At 45.7% G+C, this 21,677-nt stretch overlaps 1 protein-coding gene across 3 annotated transcripts in view; it reads left to right on the top strand.

The window, feature by feature from the left end:
* The first annotated feature begins 11,267 nt into the window (after positions 1-11,267).
* Positions 11,268-21,677, top strand: part of KSR2 (kinase suppressor of ras 2) — a 404,020-nt gene continuing 393,610 nt past the window's right edge. For all 3 annotated transcript variants that reach the window (XM_034638641.1, XM_034638638.1, XM_034638639.1), the window contains exon 1: positions 11,268-12,089. In XM_034638641.1, the coding sequence (XP_034494532.1) occupies positions 11,910-12,089 (180 nt within the window). In that variant the 5' untranslated portion in view covers positions 11,268-11,909. The remainder of the gene's footprint in view (positions 12,090-21,677) is intronic.

Here is a 21,677-nt window from a genome sequence, read left to right as displayed (position 1 = left end):
CACTTTAAGAAATTCTGAACTGGATCTTTCCATTTTAACCCAATATCGATTTTTTTGAAAAAAAGATTTATTCGTTTATTTTAGGGGGTAGAGGGGGAGAGAGAGAGTCCTGAAGCAGACTCCCCACTGAATGCAGAGCCCCATGTGGGGCTCAATCCCAGGACCCTGAGATCATGACCTGAGCAGGAACCAAGAGACCCCCCGCTTAAACCACTGAGCTACCCAGGCGCCCCACACTATTGGTTTTTTGGAAATAGACGGGGAAGAATGCTGTGTGCCTGTAAGTCTGGCACGACACATAGCCGTGCTTCTGCCTTTGTGTGACTACAGGGGGTTGGGTTTCAGGCAGTGTTCTAGGCAATTCACACACGTTAAGTCATTTCACCCTCAGCACAGTCCAAGGAAGCAGAAACTATTATTACCTTCATTTTACAGGTGGGGAAACCTGGACACAGAGAGGTGAAATCACTAGCCTAAGGTCACAGGGCTGGGAGGTGACAGAGCTGGGATTTGAACCTGGCCATCAGATCATGCTCAGAGACAACATTCTTGCCCACAGTGGTCAGCTCCCTCCCCTGCACCTGCCTCTATGTGTGATGATGAAGGTCTATCACCCCCTCCAATTCTGTTATCCTATCAGGAAATCAGACTCTTTGCTTATGATCAGAAACCAATTGATCATTGAATTTAATGAATACACGAATACAGACTAAGTCAACATCCCTGGTCTGAGGACAACTAACCTTACAGCTCAGTTGAAACCGTGGACTAGGCCTTGTCTTTCAAAACGAAAAGCCAACATTTGTACTTCCTATGATGAAAATAAGAAGCGTTCTTAATTTACCAGGTGGACTAAACCAGTACTGATTATCTGATTCTGTGCACAGAAGCCCAAGACAGGGGAAAACCTGTGATCTGTCCCACTCAGCATTTCTCATTTTTTCCCCGTTTCTTCAAAGAAAAGGAAAGTCTAAAAATCACAGAGGAGACTTCTAAAGGACCATCGGTTCCAGTGTTCAGAGTCAAACATCAAACTAGGCTCAATAAACTCATGGTCTGTACCTTCCAGAAGGCAATCAAATTGTGGAGGATTTGAGGCTCGTCCAGGACAACGTGGGCAATTTCAGTCATTTACCACACGCTTTTCTTTTTTCTTTTTCTTTTCCTTCCCCTCCCCGGCCCCCAGGTCACAGATGGGTGCTGGATGCCGAGACAACGCTGTGCCACGAGATGCAGACAGCTGTGGTGGGTGCGAGCTGGAAGGGCAGGTGTGGGCTTCCTCTCTGACCTGGGCGCAGCGGACTGCAGGAACGGTGCAGGCCAGGGTAGGTAGCATGCTTTGAGTATGTCCAGACTAGGGAACAGGTTTTGTTTCTCCTGCCAGCAGCTGCTTTTTTGTCCCGTTGGGAGAGCTTGGTGATGGAGCTCACAAGCAGGAGCACATGGAAAATGCATGGCCAGGATGTCAGCAATTGCATCCCGTTTCACTCTGGAAAGGGGTGATCACTTTGAACAATGCACGCGCGTTCACATGACAAACCATTAAGACTCCAGCCTGGGTAAAGAGCATGTGTTCTTTACCAGATTGCTGCCTCAGTCTATAGCACACTATATATAGGCTAGAGCCCTTCACGCCAATTAAACAAAGGCAGGGTTAACTTTCAGGTTTTTATGAGGTGCTTTCGATGCTGTTTTTGATAATGAAGCCACGGAGTCCCCCACAAAAAAAAATAGATTATTTATTCCTATTTTTTTGTCTTTGTCAAGATAACTGCTGAGCAGCTGAAGGTAGCATATGGTTGTAGGGGTAGCTATCGAGAACAACAAAAGATATTTCAAGTAAAAACTGTAAAGATTCTCAACATGTGTGTAGTTTGCTCTGTGACACCTGAGGCCAGAAGAGGGGCAATTCTCTAAAAGGAAGATGTAAAGTGGTAGTTGTCAACTTGGGCTCCACATCAGAATTACCCCAGGGAGCTTTTAAAAATCCTGATGCCTGGGTCACATCCCAGACCAAATAAATCAGAATCTCTGAGAGGTAGGACCTAGGCACCAACATTTAAAAAAAAAGTTTCCCAGGTGATTCCCATGTGCAGCTAAGGTTCCGAATCATTGCTTGAAGGAGAAATTTTCTTACCCTTTTGAAAGTCGTGTAACACTTTTGGGGAAATAGAATCCACTGACATCTCATTTCTGGAGGAATGAAAATGGAAATCACCATATCGATGGCCTGATTTCCATATTTTAGTATCTGCCTCTCTTCTAAGTGTTCTGTGCAAGTATTGGAAATCCTGCACTTTAGTGCCCATGGGGACCAAGCTGGTAGAGCAGATGAGGATCCCAGGGGAAGGCTGGGGGAACAAAGACTGGAGGGGCGCCAAGGGTCTCAGCCCCAAAGTTGAGTAGCCTTTCCACCCTCCTCCTGATGCTTCCAGGGGCAGATGCAGCTCAAGTGGGGCCAGGGTTTTGGATTTTTCCAAATAAATTGTTCATAAGAATTTTTGTACGTAAAAGATCCCATTTTGGAAATGTTAGCCACAAATTAAAGAATTTTTTTTTTTAAATTTTCCATGCAGCCAAATGAAACTCTTCTGTAAGCCAAATTTGGCCTTGCCGGCTACCTTTTAGATCACCTGATTTATACACCTTTTGGGAAGCAGGGATGATGATTCTCCTTCTTCTTCTTTATTGTGGTATAAAATACACTTGCCATAAAATTTACTATTTTAACCATTTTAAAGTGTTCAATTCAGTGGCATTAAGTACATTCATGGTGTTGTGCACCCATTGCCTCTATCTAGCTCTAGGACTCTTTCATGACCCCAAACAGAAAACCCATACCTATTAATCCCCTCCCTCAGCCCCCTTGCAACCACCAATCTGCTTTCTGTCTCTATGGATTTGCCTATTCTGGCTGTTTCTTATCGATGGAATCTACAGGCTGTGGCCTTTTGTGTCTGGCTTCTTTCCCTTTGCATTATGTTTTCAAGTTCATCCCCATTGTAGCATGCCTCAGTGCTTCCTTCCTATTTATGGCTGAATACAATTCCATTGTATGGATATGCCACACATTGTTTATCCACTCATTAGATGATGGGTAGTTGGGTGGTTTCCACCTTTTGGCTTTTGTGAATAGTGCTGCTGTGAACATTTGTGGGCATGTTTTGTTTCGACAGAGGGATCATCCTTACATAACAGATGCCCCCATAGCACTAACCCCAACTCTGAGCACACTCAGAGGTGCTCACGAGGCGGGGACTTAACTATAGGGGAACCAAATTGTCCCGGTTTTAGCATGGAAGGCCCCACATCCGTAAACCAGTGGAGGGAGGTTGGCAGTGGTCTCATCCACCAGCAAAAGCCTTCTCAAGGCAAGGCCAATGGTTTTGGTATTTCGAATGTGATTTTAAAGAATCATTGTGACAAGTCTATGTTTCATGCAGTTGTCTGTAATCGCCAGTGATTTCAGGATGCTGTGCTTTGGCCCAAGTCAGTTCCTCGATGTCGCCTGGAGGATTCCCATTCCTTCTTTAGTCTCAGCATCAGAATCATGTTCTCACCAGAGCCTTCCCAGAGCCCCTTCCCTTGCACAGGGGTAAAGGACTCCTCTCCTTTATTCCCAGAGCATAGTGTAGTTACAGGATATATTTGCATGGGTCTCCCCCATTAGACCATGACTCCCTCAAAGATGGTGGAATACTGCTGATGTTTTGGTCTGCCCAACATCCATCCCCTCTTCTGACAATAGCATTCCCCTTTTCCTTTGGGGGAACCAGCCATCCTAATCTCAGGCAACACGGTTTGGGGAGAGTTGATACCAGTCCCCTGCAACCCAGACCTAGCCCGTTTGCACATTCCATCCCCTTGGTTGGCACAACCAGCTCAGGAATGGGTCGCTTGAACCAGGTTAGTGCACAATCAATCCTGCAACTTATGCTGGAGCTAGTGGGAACTAAGTTAGAACTAAGGAGGAAGGAACTCTACTTCTGACAGAATTGCTAAGCTCTCTGTGGCCATCTTTGCCACCACCTGGGGAAAAGCCACCTCAAAGTAAAGCCACCACGGAAGAAAACAGAACTGAGGGGCAGGGAGAGAAAGGGATGATGCCAGGCAGCAGTGAGTTTCCTCCCTTTAACTTCCTGGTTATATGAATCACTTTTTTGCTTAAACTGGCTCGTTTCTTACAACTAAAAGAAAACTGAAGAATGCACTGTCTTTTATTAATATTTAAATCCCATACTATCACCTTGTTCTGGCACATTATAGGCACTCAAGAAATGTGTGAGTCAACGCAGACTTTCCTAGGTATACCGTCGCTATGTTTTTTCAGTAATGAAATGAAATCAATGCAAGACGACTCAAGAGGGGAGGATGTGGAAAAGTTGGAGCCCTCCCATGTTGCTGGTGGGAATGCTAAATGGTGCAAACAGCTATAGAAAATAGTTTGGCAGTTTCTCAAGAAGTTAAACCAAATTATCATATGACCCATGATTCCTGCTCCTGGATATACAGGCATACGTTGTTTTATTGCACTGCCGTTTATTGAGCTTTGCAGATGCTGTGTTTTTTTCTAAATTGAAGGTCTGTGGCAACCGCGCATCGAGCAATTCTATGGGCGCCGTTTTTCCAACAACATTTGCTCACTTTGTGTCTCTGTGTCACATTTGGGTAATTCTTGCAATATTTCAAACTTTATTATTATTATTATTATATTTATTATGGTGATCTGTGATCAGTGATTACACCTTGCTGAAGGCTCAGATAATACCTAGCATTTTTGTCTTAGCAATGAAGTATTTTTTTAAAAGATTTATTTGTTTGAGAGAGAGAGGGGGCACATATATATGTGCACAAGTCGGGGAAGGGGCAGAGAGAAAGAATCTTTAAGGACTCCCCGCTGAGCACAGATCTCGATGTGGGCTTAATCACACGATAAGATCATGACCTTAGCCAAAACCAAGAGTCAAGGTGCTTAACCAACTGAGCCACTCAGGTGTCCCAGGAATAAAGTATTTCTTAATGAAGGTATATACATTGCTTTTTTTAGACGTAATGCTATTACACACTTAATACACTGCAGTCTCGTGTAAACGTAACTTTTATATGCGCTGGGAAACCAAAAAATTCGTTTGACCTGCTTTATTGCAATATTTGCAATATTTATTGTAGTGGTCTGGAACCAAATCCATCTCCAAGGGATGTTTGTATGAATGCATGACAGGTGTTGAAACAACTTGTACACAAATGTTCATAGCAGCACTATTCACAATAGGATGAACAGGTAATCAATGCAGTCTATGCATACAATGGACTATTACACAGCCGTAAAAAGGAATGAAGCACCGATCCATGCTACAACAAGGATGAACCTCAAACACATTACGCCAAGTGAAAGAAGCCAGACACAGAAGGGCTGATATTGTAAGATTCCACTTATATGGGATTTCCAGAAGATGTAAGTCCATAGAGACAAAAAGTAGATTAGTGGTCGCCAGTGGCCTGGAGAAGGTGGGAATGTGGAATGACTGCTAAATGTGTACGGGACTTTCCACTGGGTGATGGAAACATTCTGGAGCTATAGAGCAGTGATGGTTGCACAATGCTGAGTGTAATAAATGTCACCAGTGGTAAATTTTATGTTATGTATATTCGACTGCAATAAAAACAAAACAAAAGAATCCGGAACTTTGTCAGGGCTGCTGCAGGTGGATGCCACGCGGCTTGTTTCCTTCGTCAAGTGCCCAGACTGGGAGGGGGGCACGGCCTCAATCCAGGCTGTGTTCTGCCCCACAAGATGCTTTCTTCTGACTCACGATTTAGGCTAATGTAGAGCTTCACAGACAAGAGGGCATAAGACATAAGCAAGTTTGGTCAACGGCCTCACTTGACTGCAATTTTCAAAGATGCTCCTTCACTGTGCTCTGAGTAGTTGGCCCATGCCACAGTACACATCCTCTCCCATCCTGAGGGTGCTATCTCTGAAAAATTCACAGTGCATTGTTGAGTGCTTAATTTGTAAAGCTAGCATAAATCACTGGACTAAATTGTCCATTACTGCGAGCTCAAGTTATCGTGCCATCAAGAGAGTGATCTGGTTGCTTTGCTTGCACTGGAAAATTAAGAGACAAAGAGGCAAAAGGCCAAAAGTAGAAGAACTCTAGAAAAAGTCTGTTTTCTGATGTTGGAAAGACTGCACAAGGTTAAAGACAGGAGCATTCTACCTGCACTCATCAAAGGTATCTTTTTTTTAAAAAAGCCATTTATGTTCTGGGGATCAATGAATTAGAACAGAACAATAATAGTCCTCTCGAAGCTATGGAAGATTTGGTTGTATCCTAGGGGCTGGCATTCTGAAATTGTCCCCCCTCCCCCCGTGAATCAGTAGGAAAAAGGAAAAAAAAAAAAAAAAAAAAAGAAATGCCCTGGGAAAGCAGTATGTCAAGCCCTTCAAGGAGAAGTCAGTGTTAATTTTGTTCAGTTCCAGGGGCATTGGTCACCCCGCTACTTCTTAATGTGCCATTTTCCAATTTGGGTCCCAATTCACAATGCAACTTAGAAAATATTGGGGACAGCTTATCGCTAATATAACAAATGTAGAATGAGGCTTTTCCTGTTGACCCAGAACTTCAGCTAAAGCTTCAAAGCTGAGGGCAATGGGTAACAATACTTCCTCCTGTCAAGAGGTGGACAGACTGGTCCCTTGACCATCAATACCCATCAGCATCCAGCCTATATCAAACAAGGTCAGATTTTATCCAGAGGACATTTCTCTGACAGGTCTTTGTAGGGGGTTTTCTTCTCCCCTCTGATCTCTAACCCAAGAGAGGAGAGCTCAAAGCAGAATCACTCATGAGACTGGGGGGCACCAAGGAGGGGGTGGCTGGTACCTCACTGCCAGCTGAAGGTTGCCTGGGGCTGCCCATGACAGTGGGGCAAGAAGCGATGGCAGAGGGCAGAGGGCAAAGGTGCATCCTATTTCCCAGGGGCCAGAGTATGTATGTAGGTCTGAGTCATCCTGAAAAGCCGCACCTAAGAGGACTCACCCAGGACCTCAGAAAAAGAATGTGGGGTACTTCCCGTGGTATGAATGGAAACGAGGTGTGCAAGAGGTCACCCAGCACATGCACTCAGTCCCCTCAAAGTCCCCACAGGGTTCTCCAAAGATCCCCCAGTGCACATGAAAAAGAACCAGCATGTGAATTCTTGCTGGGCCATGGCAGGGGGTGGAGGGCATCTGACACCTGAGAGAACTATACCGGTTCTCAGCAAAGGGTCCCTTTTCCTCGTGCTCCCCTGCTCCTATACTCCTGCAAGGCAAGCTGGGAAAGGGCAGGAGAGGACACACCTGCCCTAGTCTCCACTGCAGATTCCTGAGCCATCTGTGGGTCAGACCAGAGGGGGTAGGGAAGAGGTATTAAACCTCATACGAGAATAGAGTTTTGTTGTTTTTTTTTTTTTGTTTTTTGGATTTTATTTATTTTTTTGACAGAGAGAGAGAGACAGCCAGAGACACAGGGAACACAAGCAGGGGGAGTGGGAGAGGAAGAAGCAGGCTCCCAGCAGATGAGCCTGATGTAGGGCTCGATCCCATAACGCCAGGATCATGCCCTGAGCCGAAGGCAGACACTTAACAACTGAGCCACCCAGGCGCCCCGAGAATAGAGTTTTGATTGGTCTAGACTGGACTTTTAATATGAGACTATTCTTACAGTTGAAACTAAGAGCTATGGGATCTGATGTAATATTTCCAAGCTCAGCTTATTTCATAGCCCAGTAAGAATAATTTATTCCCACTATTGATAAAGGTGCTGTGAGACATGTGGCATCCAAAGTGCCATGCATTTCCAGAATGAAGTCCCAACAACCACAGCATAACACGTGGTAGTCAGCTCCAGTTCTCCAATCTTGAAATTGGTGAGATTTCTATTGATCTGAGGTGCAAACCACCTTAAGCTATACCAGGGGCAGTAAAATGCAAATGCCAACAGGGGCCAGACAGGAAATATAATGAATGAAGGGGGTTAGGTGGACACCATGGTGAACTGGAGAGCCTGTGTCCCATCCGAAAGGGACAAATGTCTCTCAAATCTAGCCAATTGTTACCCAATGAGGCCATATCTTCCTGTTTTCCCAGAAATCTCTGGTTTTGGTAGTGTCTCCTGATTTCGGCATTATTGGTAAGAATATTAGTCGGGGTTCATTGTTGCAAATGACACAGGTACAAGTGATTGAACAGGGGAGGGGAGTGTACAATGGACTGAATTGGGTCTCCTCCAAATTCAAATGTTAAAGCCCTAAATCCCCAGTGGACCAGTAATCAGGGTGAGGTGAAGCCAAAGGGTGAGGCCCTAATTCAAAAGGGTGATGGCCTTATAAGAAGAGGAAGCCATGTGAGCCATGCCTGCCATGTGTGGACACAGCAAGAAGATGCCCTCTGACATCCAGAAAGAGGGCTCTCACCAGAACCCGAACATGCTGGCACCACGATCTCCAGTCTCCAGAACCGTGGGAAAAATAAATTTCTGTCGTTGAAGCCACCCCTCAGTGGTATTTTGTCAGCCAAGGCAGACTAAGACAGGTGGTTAGAAAGCCTGTCGACTCTCCAGGAGGACAAGAGTGCTAGGATCGGAATGTACATCTGGGAATGATGCCCAAACCACACCACCGGCCTGCCCCTCTGAATGACATGCCATGCCTCTCTGCACACAGGCCCCATGGTTACACATGGGCGGGACACCTGGATGCAGGTGCACTGGCTGCCATGTTACTGTCAGATAGGCTCCATCCTCTTTGTTGCTCACTTCCAAGTATAAATCTCATGTGACATATGTAATGGTAGAGCCCAGATCACACGAAACTTGGTTGCAAGGAAGGTTCTGGAAGAGTGCTTTGGTTTCTCTTATGGAGAGGTGGGACTCATAATGTGGGCATTTTCCAAACATAGGAAAGGTATTCAAAGGGGGTTGTATGGATGCAAAGTATAACAAATGTTCACTATAGCAATTAATTGAACAGACATGGTGGTGGTTATGGGGGGGTGCAAACAGAATCCCTTTGCGTGCTTCTTACAGCCCAGCCAGTTGATGACTTCTGAGCTATGGGCTACTTTCATTTAAAAACTTCCACTTCTTCTGAGAACAACTAGAAAAGCCAAATCAGATCATCATCATCATCATCATCACCACCTACTTAAAGGCATTCAGAGAGCTGCCGAAGCACCCAGAACTAGAGGGGCCAGGATTCTGGAAAGATGTTGAGGTGATCTGACAAACTGCAGCCACTTTTTCCCTGGGGCACTTGCAAATTTGGGCACTTGGAATCTAGACTTTTCCCAGGCAAGGATGCTGCTGCTGAGGGACAGAGAAACCAGCAGAATTTTGGCAGTGTCTTAGGGCTAGAGAGACAAAATTAGGGACTATCCTAGAGAGAAGGGAGGGGTAGAAAAGCGGTTTTCCCCTTAAGATATTTGGCAAATTCTGAAACAGTGCAGGCCAAGAGGCTAGAAGCCAAACAGAAAGCCCCTGAAAAAGACCAGAGTGTCCAGCATTCTTCCCATGTTACGGCTACAAGGATTAGAGCACAGGACCTCTGAACACCTCAAGTTCTCGGCTGCAATCTCTGAAAGGCAAAGCCTTAGAGGTGGGAGCCAGAGTTAGATGGTCTCTTATCAAAATTGCAATCCACCCTCCACCCAGCTCTGCCCCTGACTGGATTAAGATGCTCAGTCCCCATGCCACCTGCTTACAGAGAAAGGGTGAGCCCTCTCCAGAGTTAGATATCACCTGGAGACTTTATATGTATTTTTTCATACACAGATGTTGTATGGCATTCAACAAAAATTACAAGGCCTGCCAAGAGACAGGACCAAATCCTTGAAAACAAATAGAAAAACAGGCAATAGAAACAGACTGTGCAGGTGACCAAAGTACTGGACTAAACCCAGGGCTTTAAAATAACCATGATTAATATGTTCAAGAGACACAAAGCAAAAGAAGGAGAAAATAGATGAAAAGCGAATTTTACCAGAGAATTGGAATTCATGAGCTTCATAGTCCAAAAGACTGAGGACACAGAGAACTCACTTGAGCTCCTCATCCACAAAGGGATTTTGAAAATGCTGATTCAGCTCTGTATGAGCCATAAAACCTCATGGCCGCAGTCTAAAAAAAAAAAAAGTTTGCCATCACTGGCTGTCATTCTCTTTACTTCTCAAGTGGCTTCCTTTAAGGGACACATGTTGTACCATGTGTTCTGAGTCACTCTGCTCCATAAAACCAGTTGCCTGGCATGGAGCTCTATTTACCTGGAGAAAGAGGAGCCTTTTGCTAATTATCCTAAATACATCCTTTGAGCAATGTGTGTTGGGAGTACTAGTACTTAAGTTGATCAGGAAGATGAAGCCTCTCTGGGATGACATTTGATTCGACACCAAGTGACAAGGAACCAGGCAGGAGTGAATTAGAGGGAAACGTGGTCTGGGCAGAGGGGGATATAGATAGCAAAGAGCTCTGAGGCAAGAATATGTTTGGTGATTTGGTCAGGGGTGGGCAGAAGACTTTTCTGGAAAGGGCCAGAGAGCACATATTTTAGGCTTTACAGGTCACACAGTGTTTGTTGCAACTACTCACTTCTGCTGTTACAACACAGCAGTAAATGCAGACATAGAACGAAAGGGTGGCAGTGGTCCAATAAAACTTTGTTTATGGACACTGAATTAGAATTTCTTATAATTTTTCACACGTCACAAAATCTTTTGATTTTTTCCCAACCATTAAAAAATATAAAAACCATTCTTAGCTCTGGGGCCAGAGTTTGCTGGTATAAGGTTATTTATGTAGGCTGGGGATCAGATCATGCAGGACCCGTAGGGCATGTAACAATCAGATTAAGGCAAAGCCCCTTTCCTCCTCCAAATGGAAAACTCACCCCTCAGGGTAACTGGAGGCCAGGATACCAATTNTCAGATTAAGGCAAAGCCCCTTTCCTCCTCCAAATGGAAAACTCACCCCTCAGGGTAACTGGAGGCCAGGATACCAGTTGGGGGGGGGCAGCTTCCTACAGCTCATGGAAGATGATCAGGTTTGTTTTACTTTTCCCCAGTAACAAGAAAGGACAAACGAACACACGCACAAGCACACGCACGCACTCTGGGAGGCAGCTTCCTACAACTCATGGGAAATGATCAGGTTTGTTTTATTTTTTCCCCAGTAACAAGAAAGCACAAATGAGCAAANGCGGCAGCAGCAGCAGCAGCAGCAGCGCGAGGAGGAGACAGCAGCCAGCCGCAGTCGCCGCCGCAGCCGCGGGAGCAATGCAGACAGCATCTTGAGGACGCGCTAAAGCACCCCAAACGGTGGACAATGCCGTGTCACTGCAACTGGGAGGGGGGCAAAGCAGATTTTTTTTGACATAAAAGCCAGCCAGCCAAAAATATATACATTTGTCCTTCACGGAGCCGGTGTGTAAAGAGTGAGCCCTGTTTTCCTTCGCCTCCTCCTCTCCCTCCTCCTCTCCTTTCCTCCTCTTCTCCCTCCCCCTCCTCCTCCTCTTTTTCCTCCTCCTCCTCCCCCTCCTCCTTCTCCTCCTCCTCCCTAAGTGTACAGACAGCATCACATCACCTGGTTTGCTTCTGAGAAACAGCATCTCTCCTTTTCAGGGACCAGAGACTCAGAGAGAGGAGACATTCTAATGGAGTCTGCTTGATACCCCAAAATAAAATAATAAATTTTGGCTCTTGTCCCCTCCTCCCACCCCACCCCCTCAACCCTGTGTGAGATGTTGGGTTTCTTCATGAGACATTGTTGAGAAGTCGCAGTGGTTGGAGAGCGTAGGGGGTAGACTACCTTTACTCCCCCCCCTTTTTTCTCTCTGGGAGGAGGAGGAGGGGAAGGGGGCTTGCCGAGCGAGCGATGGATGAGGAAAACATGACGAAAAGCGAGGAGCAGCAGCCTCTGAGTTTGCAAAAAGCCTTACAGCAGTGCGAGTTGGTCCAAAACATGATAGACCTGAGCATCTCCAACCTGGAAGGGCTTAGGACCAAATGTGCCACCTCCAACGACCTCACACAAAAAGAGATCCGGACCTTGGAGGTAGGTGTTGCCTGTGGGGGGGAAAAAAAAGCAATCTTTCCTTCCCTCTCCTTGCTCCCCACCACCCCCTTTCCTTTGGTTCTGTTTGTTGGGGGGCGGCAGGGTGTGGGAGGGTAGCAAGGTGGGCACGGTTTGGTTTTCTGCGATTTATCTTCTTTGCAGAGCCTGCCCAGGAGGTCCCTTTACTGTACCGCTGTCGTCTACGCTTGGCTGGGTGGTGGTAGTAGTAGTAGTAATTGTGATTCCTTATGTATTATTATTCTTGCGGCTGTTATTATCATTCGCTTCCTCTCCGAGGAGTGAGTTCTCTCTTTTTTCCGCTTGTGGATTTGTTTATATGCCACGGGGGCTCGTGTGCTGGGTAAGGCATTAAGGCGCTGCAGAGAACCCACGTGACCTTGCGCATTCTGCAGGTGGTCAAAAGGTGGTTTTGCTCGCAGAATGGGGCTGCCTATAAATATAGACTTGTTCTCGGCCTCTTTCCCAGCCCCGTTTTTGCCCCTTGGATTTTGTTTTTGTTTTTGTTTTATTTCAGTGGTGTACATGTCAGGAGGCAAGATTAAAAAAAAAAATCCCCTTTGAGCTCCCCTTTTCCAATCAAATCTTTTGATGCAGGGAGCTGTTGCAGGCCTGAAACGTGTAAAAAAGATAACAGAGAATATGCCTGTATCAGCACACACGAGTGATGTGGGAAAATACTCTTGAATCTTGGTGGGACAGCGAGGGGAGGGGTTGGAAGAGTCATCTCTGGCGAGTTGTAACATTGTCTCCAACAGAACTTGAGGGGGAGTTTGAAGCAGTTTTGGGGGTGGGGTTGGATGCAAAGTTACTCAAAAAGAAGATGGCAGAAATTATTTCTTCCAAAGGCCGTTTGGTCAAAGGAGGAAGGTTTCAGGAGGCTTAGAAAATGTCTGGTGTGCACGTAATCATTGGGCATCCACGTTGTTGGAAACGTCTGAAGGGTTCCACTCCTCCCTCAAACCAGCTAGCTGTACACATCTTGATTAAACCTGGGAACTCCCATTAGCTGGCATTTGCTGAGGGTGGTGGCTGTGGGGCTGGGAGCACAGGAAAGGGGTTCTCCCTCTGGTGCAGTGGGCATGTGCGGTGCTGGGAGGTTCCCCCTCTTTACAGCCCAGGAGTTTCCAAGGCCTGAACTCTTTGGTCCCTACTGAGTCTTTGAGCCCTGTGCCCCCGTTCCAACCTGGATAAGCACCACTCCCTGATTCACTTTAAAGTCTTTTTTTTTCCCCCCTCCATGATTTTAACTTCAGCTGCTTGTCAGCACACAGGAAGGTCATCAGTTTGAAAGTGGAGCGTGTGTGTGTAATATGCTGTTTGCTACCCTAGAATACATGTCTGTGTGCCCCTGTTATCTGGGAAAATGAGCCTCAGAAATGAAATAAAATAAGTGTTAAGAGGTATCAGAGGAGTGGGACCTCTGCTGGGAGGTCAGGTATTTTCTTTCTCAGAGCTTTGGGAGAATAGTTGAGGCTACTAGGACTTAGTTGCTGGAAGAAAAAGTGTGGGATGCCCTGGCCCAGCCTTCTGTCTGTGCGTGAGCAGTGCGCAAGCTAAGATTCTGTTCAGAACTGCAGGCAGTGAATAAATAAGTAACTCAAAAGGGCCATCTGAGTCCTCTTCTAGTCCTTTGAGTCAGGAGTCCCAAGTGCTTGTCCATGTATTCCTGTGTGAGTTCCTCCAGTTTTCTTTTCAACTCTTTTCAACATGGCCCATCCTCTGATAGCTCCTTGAATGATGGCCATTGTCACAGTGGACCCTGGACTCTGTGGCTTCTTTCCTGCACAGTAGTTTTCTCTGAAAACCAGGGGATGGACTTGCAAGAGGTTACTCAGAGTGCCTCTGGTTGTTAGTTTCCTGGTCCCAGGATGCCACAGAGCATGCCCACAACCACTCTAAGCATATTGCGCAGGGAAGGGTCTCCAGCAGTAATGCTAGACTATGCTTCTCGGGTCCCTGGGGGGAGGATGGGGCCATTGAGGAAGGGCTGGTGACTCCAGGTGCAGCCAAGTAAGTCCCTGCGAACCTCGCCTAGGCTTTGGACAGAGGTTCTGTAGCTCCCAAACTGTCACGTTTTGTATATCAAAACCACCCAGGGGAGCTTATTAAAAATGTGCATTCTCAGCGTCTCACTCCAGAGGTTCTAATTCAGGTGGGATTGGGGGGGGGAAGGCCCAGGAATCTGCATTTAAGAAACAGTTCAGGTGTTTCTGATGCATGTTTTCACATCAACTCTCTGAGAAATACCACCTATTAGGAGATAGGGAGCATATTTCTGCTATTTGCTGGTGAAAACTCCCTGCTCACAAACACTGAAGTAAGCAGTACGTTGAACAGACCATCCCTGAAAACTGTGATAATAAGCAAAATTTAGTAGCATGCATATGACCCCGTGGGAACAAAAATACACATCATGGACTGAGTCTTCCAGAAGTGTCCTGCATGATTAGGGAGACAAGGCTAATAATATATGTGTGAAGTAATGATCAAGCCCAAACAGCAAATGATATGGGAGGGCAGCATGTGGGTCCGTGAAGAATATGTTCAAACTGCATGAAATGGAAAATCCAACCACACCCGTTCAAGTGAACAGTGGTTTCTTTTCCTTGTGTAGCAACAAGTCTAGAGGGATATGGCTGCTTGAGTTGGCCCAAGTAAGGTAGTAACATCGGGGCTGATGTCTCTCTGAGTTCTCAATGGCCTCTTTCTAATGGTCGCAAGATGGCTCTTGAAGCTTTAGCCATCACACCCCGGTTCAAGGCAGGGATGAGGGGGACCAGGTGAGGAGTGTGCAGGAATAAAAGGTTCATGTCTTCATTTCGCTTCCCCAGAATACCTCCTGCTACCTACTGCACAGATGATGTTTAACTATGTCTTCTTGGCCAAAACTCAGTCAGATGGCAATGCTGGGAGGTGGGGAAGTGGGAACACCATCATGAGTGGTTTAGATGGTCGTGGTCCATTGCCTCGGTTGACCTCTTGCCGCTCCTTACACAATCAGGATTCTGCTGGGTTCGAAGAAAGCAGAAAGGGATATTGAGTGGACGGCCAAAAACATTGGCCATGACGTGTTATCAGGGGGTGTTCTGGCAGAGAAGAAAGACCGTGAGCTTTGGAGTTAGACCAATATAATTTTAAATTGTAGCTTTTCTACTTAACTTTATCTTGGACTAGTGATTTAAATTTTCTGACCTGTGGTTTAATTTTTGGCAAAATGGCAAGAAAAGAATAACATCGCTTTCTTCAGTGGTTATGAGGATTGAAAGAGAGGACACTTTCAAGGGTCTAGTGCTATCTCTAGCACAGTGTGCAGAGGCCGAATAAATGATAGCTATGAATGTGATATGATTAGCATTCCGTGGTGTGGGAGAGATGACATGGAAGGGAGCAGCTCAGATCAGAGGGAGAGAGGGACGAGTTTGAGCAGCATTTCCACTTTAATGTTCTGTGCAACCCTAGTTCTGTGGGCTGTTAGCATTTTTCATTCTCCCAACAAGTACTAGAAATCCAGGCACTGTACTAGATGTTGGTGGTCAAAAAGTACTCGGAAGACAAGATGAATCCCTTGGTTGATCCGTCTGAGCAAGGTTGAGTTAAACAAAGGGAAACAGACTTCTTGGAGGCTTTACTCTACCAAATTCATGCATGGTGACTCCAAGAGAGGGTAGAGTCCTTTTTCCAAGGATATCCCTTGGAATACACCCAGGGAAACATTTGGCAGAGCAGTTAGGGTAGCTTTCTTGGTTGGGGAGTTGGGGGCCCTAAGCGGAGAGAAGGACGGGGAGGGTTTAGATCACAGCAGGTTGGGAGAGCCTGCTTGGCGAGAACAGCTAACCGGCTGAAGGCATTTCATGCCAGTTCATGCCTTCGTGGGGCCGCCGAGAGACCAGGTGGTCCAGAATGCAGAGTACTTGATACAGTGTCATAGGAAATGAATTTAGGTCACAAACTCTTGAGATCTGACTAAGGACAAGGGAGTCAGACTGACAAAGTTTCACCCCTTTGAGGAAGGAGGTAGAAGTCTTCACAGGTTTCGGGGTGAATACGACACAAAGTTGTTTAAAGGTTAGTTCGATGGCAGCCTGCAGAAGGGCCAGCAAGCTTTTTCTGTAAGGGAACACATAGTAAACAGTTTCGGCTTTGCGGGTCACATGGTTTCCATCAAAACCACTCGGCTCTGCTGTTATCATGTGCAGCAGCTGTGGATGGACTAGATCCCCAAATGAACGTTTCCCTATGCAGCTTCATTTATGGACCCTGAAATTCCAATTTGATATAATTTTCCTATGTCCTAGAAACATTATTTTCTATTGTTTGGGGTTTTTTTTTTTTGACATCTAAAAATGTAAAAACTATTCTGAGGTTTTGGGCCTTACAAAAAACAGGTGGTGGGTCAGATTTGGCCCATGGGTGCTAGCTAGTTTGCTGATCTCTGATCTGTAGGGTGCAGGATCTAGGTCTGCTGATCTTGCTTGGGTCACTCATATGGTTGCCATCATCCAGTGGTTCAGCTGGGCTGGATGGTCCAAGATGGCCTTGCTCACATGGCCGGGGGCTGGTCAGGGTACTTCAGTTTCCCTCCACATGGCCTTTCCAGCAGGACAGCCAGATTTCTTCCCTGGTGGAAGCAGCAGTGTTCCAAGAGAACACGCCCCATTGCGCAGTCCCTCTCAGGCCTCTGCTTCCGTGACCTTGACCAATGTCCCATTTGCCAAAACGGGTTAAGTGGAGAGGCCAGAGTCAATGTAGAAATTATTATCTAGGAGGTGTGGTTCACTGGGGGCCAATGAACAATCTAATGTAACAATAGCTCTGGGAACCCCCCCAAAAACCCCCAAAATAAAACAAAATAGCATGGGAAAGAGGGAGGGTCATGGCATGAGCTGCAAAAGCTCCCTCAAGGAGGTTTTACTGACTTGAGAAAGAAGCCAAGACCTATCTGGGGAAGGCACCAGGAAGAGGAAAGAGCAGATGCAAATTTCTTGGGTGGGAATGTGCTTGGCGTGTTATCAGAACAGCAAGGAGACCACTGTGGTTGCAGTGGAGTGAGTGGGCAGGGAAGGGGTGAGGGGCACCATGGGAGACAGAATCAGGGCCCTCATCAGAGAGGGCTTTGATAAGTTACTTGGATTTTGTTCTAAGTGTGAACAGGGAGGTGACTGAGTTATGCTTTTAAAAGATTCTTCTGATTACTGCAGGGAAAGTAGACTGTAAGGGGTAAGAATGGGAGCAGGGAGACAATTTGGGAGGTTGGTGTGGAAACCCAAGCCAGGAGTGACTGTGCTTTGGACTGTTATGCTGGTTAGGGGGGTGGGGCAGGGTATGGCTCCTAGATTCAGGAGGTCAGGTGCATAGGAGGTGCCCGTGAATAGGATATGGGGAAAATAAAGGATAGAGGATTATTCCTGGGTGTTTGGTTTAAGAACTGAGTGAAGGTGGTGCCTTTATTTGAAATGTGAATACTAGAGGTGGAATAAGTTGGGCTTGAGAGTCAAGTCCTGTTTGGACATGTTCCATGTGTCAAGTAGACAGCTGGGTATTCGAACCTACAGCTCTGAGGAAGGCTAGAGATACACAATGCATTTAATATGTCAGGAACATCTCATATTATTAAATATTTTTAGTGGATGTGGGATATTACACGGATGTACCATAATTTAACAAATCCTACTGTCAGATGTGTATGTTTATAAGTTTCAGTTATTTTAAATAATACCGTCATAGACATCCTTGTGGTTTGTAGCAGTCCTTCAATTCCAGGGGAATTGCTGAATCCAAGGATATGCAAAGGTTCAGGACTTATGATAGGTTTTGCCAAATTACCCTTCACCAGCCATGTGAAAAGGGCCTATTTTCCCCTATCGTCAGTGTGAGTTTATGCTTTTTAAAAAAGTTTTATCCACTTTTTTCTATTTGTTAAAAGTTTTTTAATCCACTTATTTGGGGGAGGTGGAGAGAGAGAGATAGGAGAGGGGCAGGAGGAGAAGGAGAGAGAAGCTCAAGCAGACTCCCCATTGAGTGTGGAGCCTGATGTGAGGCTCAATCCCACAACCCATGAGATCAGGGCCTGAGCTGAAACCAGGTGCTTTGCTGACTGAGCCACCTGGGCACCCCTGGGTTTATACTTTATTTTAGTTTTTGGTTGCCTATGTTTTGATGACTGAGAGCTCAGGGTTAAGGAGGCAGTTGCCTCAGGTTAGAATCTCATCTTTCCTGTTTCTAGCTGGGAAGGATCTGGGGACTTGTGGACACAAGAGGAGTACTTGGTTTTCCACACGAAGCAGCCAGCCTGTGAAGAACTAGCCTCGCTCTTCTGCCTTGTTCTCATAAAGATATGGTGGGGGGTGCTCTCACAACTCCGAGTCAGTGGCAACAGTTATTTCTGAAGGGTTCGTTCTCCCCTCTGGGTTTTTGGAGCGGATTCTGTTTGGGAGTTTTTTATCCTTCTTCCTCCAAAGGGCAGAAAACTGGGGAGTCTTTCTCCTCCCCCAAAGAATCATTTTCTGGGCTCCCACCCACTGGGCTCCTACTGTTGGGACCTGGCCTTCATCCTTGCCCTCAGAATGCTGCTCTGGAGCTGGGGAATAAGGGGTATTCAGAAGTTGAGGAAGACAAGAGACACATGGCAGCTGGGACGGAGAAGCTGAGGGATGGGGAAGAGAAATCAAAGCAGAGTATCATTGTCTGCAGGGTTTCAGTGACCCTTGCAACATCTCTTCGGTGGGCAGCGATGGCAGTGGTGGTTGTTCCTGTTTTACAAGTGAGTTTACTGAGGTTTAGAGTCACTGATTTGTCCCAAACTGGAGGCTAAGACAGCCACAGATCCAGGAAGAGGTTTACTGTTCTACTGTGGGCTCCCCAAAGGTAGCATGGCCTGGAAGGGAAGAAAGGAAGATGAGAGTGAATAGAAAGCAAAGGGAACATGCAGGTGATCATGGTGAGGCGGTTAGAGGTGACAGCTCTTGGGTTAATGAGGACCATCATGGAGGCATACTCTGTCACTCGGATACTTTCATTCTACGGGTAACTTTTATAGACGAAAGATATTGGGAAGAAATGTAGAACCAAGGGAGACAAAGCAGGGCATCCACAGAGACAAGGAAGGATGAGGAAAAGAGAGGGAAACAGACTCAGGATGTCCAGTATGGCAGCCACTTGCTACCTTGGCTATCGACCAGTTGAAACGTGGTGACTTCTGACTGAAATGTGCTGTTGGTATCAAATACACACCAGGTTCTGAACTCTTAGTATGAAGAAGAGAATATAAAATATCTCATTAATCATGTTTTATATTGACAGCATGCTGCCCTGATGTTATTTTGGACAGATTAGGTTAAATGAAATCTTTTAAAATTAATTTTCTTAGTACTCTTTTTTTCCTGAGGCTACTAGAAAATTTTAAATTACACAGGTGGCTCACTGTATATTTCAGCTGGACAGTGCTGTTTTTGGCCATTGAGGTAATTTCTCTGTTTTGCCATAATAGAAATCTTGTTCTTAGTAAAGACTGAGAATATGGGTCCCCGGGGTTACTAGGCAGCCATTGATTAAAGCAGTGGGTGTGTTCCAAAGGCACATGCCCCCCGTTTCCCCAGACCAGTAGAAAAGTGAGATGAAGACTCAGAAATAATCACTTAATTGGGTCTCTAGAAATTTTCATGGATGCTTAAAGCAGTATAACCTAGTGATTAGGTGGGCTCGGGATCTGCCATAAGATTGCTTGGATTCCAGTCTGAGTTCAAGATATACTAGCCAAGGGCCAAATGAGCTTCAATTTCCTTGCTTATAAAATTAGGATCATGTTATGTAGGATTGTTATGCTGATTATGTGGAATTGTGCATTAAGGAGCTGAGTGGGGTGCTTTGCACATGGCAAATGCTTACAGCATTCCCCCCAATAGGTTGGCATGGGGAGGTTGGGGCATCTCAGCCTTCCAGGTGTCATCCTTGGGCGTATCATTCATTTATTCAGTGAATCTAACTGAACTCCCAATGTGTGAGAGCAAGGTGTGAGGAGAAGAAGCCCATACAAGGCTTCGATGGGTTAATGGCACACCTGCTGGGCTGCAGGTGACGTAAGTGAACAAGATTCTGATACTAGGTCTGGATCTTTGAATTCGCCCACATATGACTCACTTCCCATCAGTGCCTGGCAGGCTTTAGTCTTCAAACCATGTGCTCATCACAACTCTAAGTTGGATAACAGTTCTGGGATTGGGCCTTGTAGCTCCTGAACTTCTCTTAAGCTTATGTGCTTGAAAATCATATCCTCTCAAGGTCGGAGGACCCTTACGAGGTTGGCTGGGCTTACCTCTTGGCCAGCGTCCAGCTTTGGCATGGTGATTTGGGGTGAGCACCACCTCGTAAGGCAGCCTTTTTAAAAAAATCTTTTTTTTTTATGGTGGTAAAAAAGACATCACATAAAATTTACCATTATAACCATTTTAAAGTGTGCAACTCGGTGACATGAAATACATTCACAGTGTTGTGCAACCATCATCACTGTCTATCTGTGGAAACTTTTCATCATCCCAGATAGAAATTCTGTACAGATTAAGCAATAACTCTCCTCAGCTGCATGGTAACCTCCATTTCCTGTCTGTATGAATTTGACTATTTGAGGAAGGTCCATCCACATTGTAGCAGGTGTCAGTGCTTCACTCCTTTTTATGGTTGACTAATATTCCATTGTACGTAGAGACCCCATTTTGTTTGTCCAGTCATCTGTTGATAGACACTTGAGTCATTTCCACCTTTTGACTATGGTGAATAATGATGCTTATAAACATTGGATGTACGAGTATCCATTTGGGTTGCTGCTTTGAATTCTTTGGGGTATATATCTAGGAGTGGAATTGCTGGGTCATATGATGATTCTATGTTTAATTTTTTTTAAAGATTTATCTATTTAGAGAGATAGCGTGTGTGCGCAGGTACAAGCGTTGGTGGGGAGGGGAGGAGGGAAAGGGAGAGACGGTCTCATGCAGACTCCCTGCTGAGCACAGAGTCCAGCATAGGGTTTGATCTCACAACCCTGAGATCATGGCCTGAGCTGAAACCAAGAGTCAGTGCTCAACCAACTTCATCACCCAGGTGCCTCTCTATGTTTAATTTTTTGAGGAAATGCCATACTGTTTTCCACAGTGGCTGCACCATTTTATATTTCTACTGGTAATGTACCAGGGTTCCAATTTCCCTACATCCTTGCCTATACCTCCTATTTTCTCAAATTAAAAAATTTATTTTTTAGATTATAGCTATCCTACTGGGTATGATGTGGTATCTCATTGTGGTTTTGATTTATAGTTCCCTAATGACTAATGATGTTAGGCATCTTTTCATGTGCATATTGCCATTTGTATGTCTTCTTTGGAAAAATGTCTATTCGAGTTCTTTCACAAGGCAGCCCTTTGATTTGGGGAATTATTCTCCTTGTGTTGAGTTGGATCTGCTCTCTGATGACTTCTAGCCTTTGACTCTACTCTCTGGAGCAGAGGGAAGGAAGCCACTCCTTATTTTGGCTGAAAAAGAAGAGTCTGCATCTAGATCTGGAATCCACCAGGTAGA

This window comes from Ailuropoda melanoleuca, chromosome 12 (assembly GCF_002007445.2).
Source record: "Ailuropoda melanoleuca isolate Jingjing chromosome 12, ASM200744v2, whole genome shotgun sequence".
NCBI lineage: Eukaryota > Metazoa > Chordata > Mammalia > Carnivora > Ursidae > Ailuropoda > Ailuropoda melanoleuca.
Note: the sequence above shows the minus strand (reverse complement) of the source record. Positions and strands in the feature narration are given on the sequence as shown.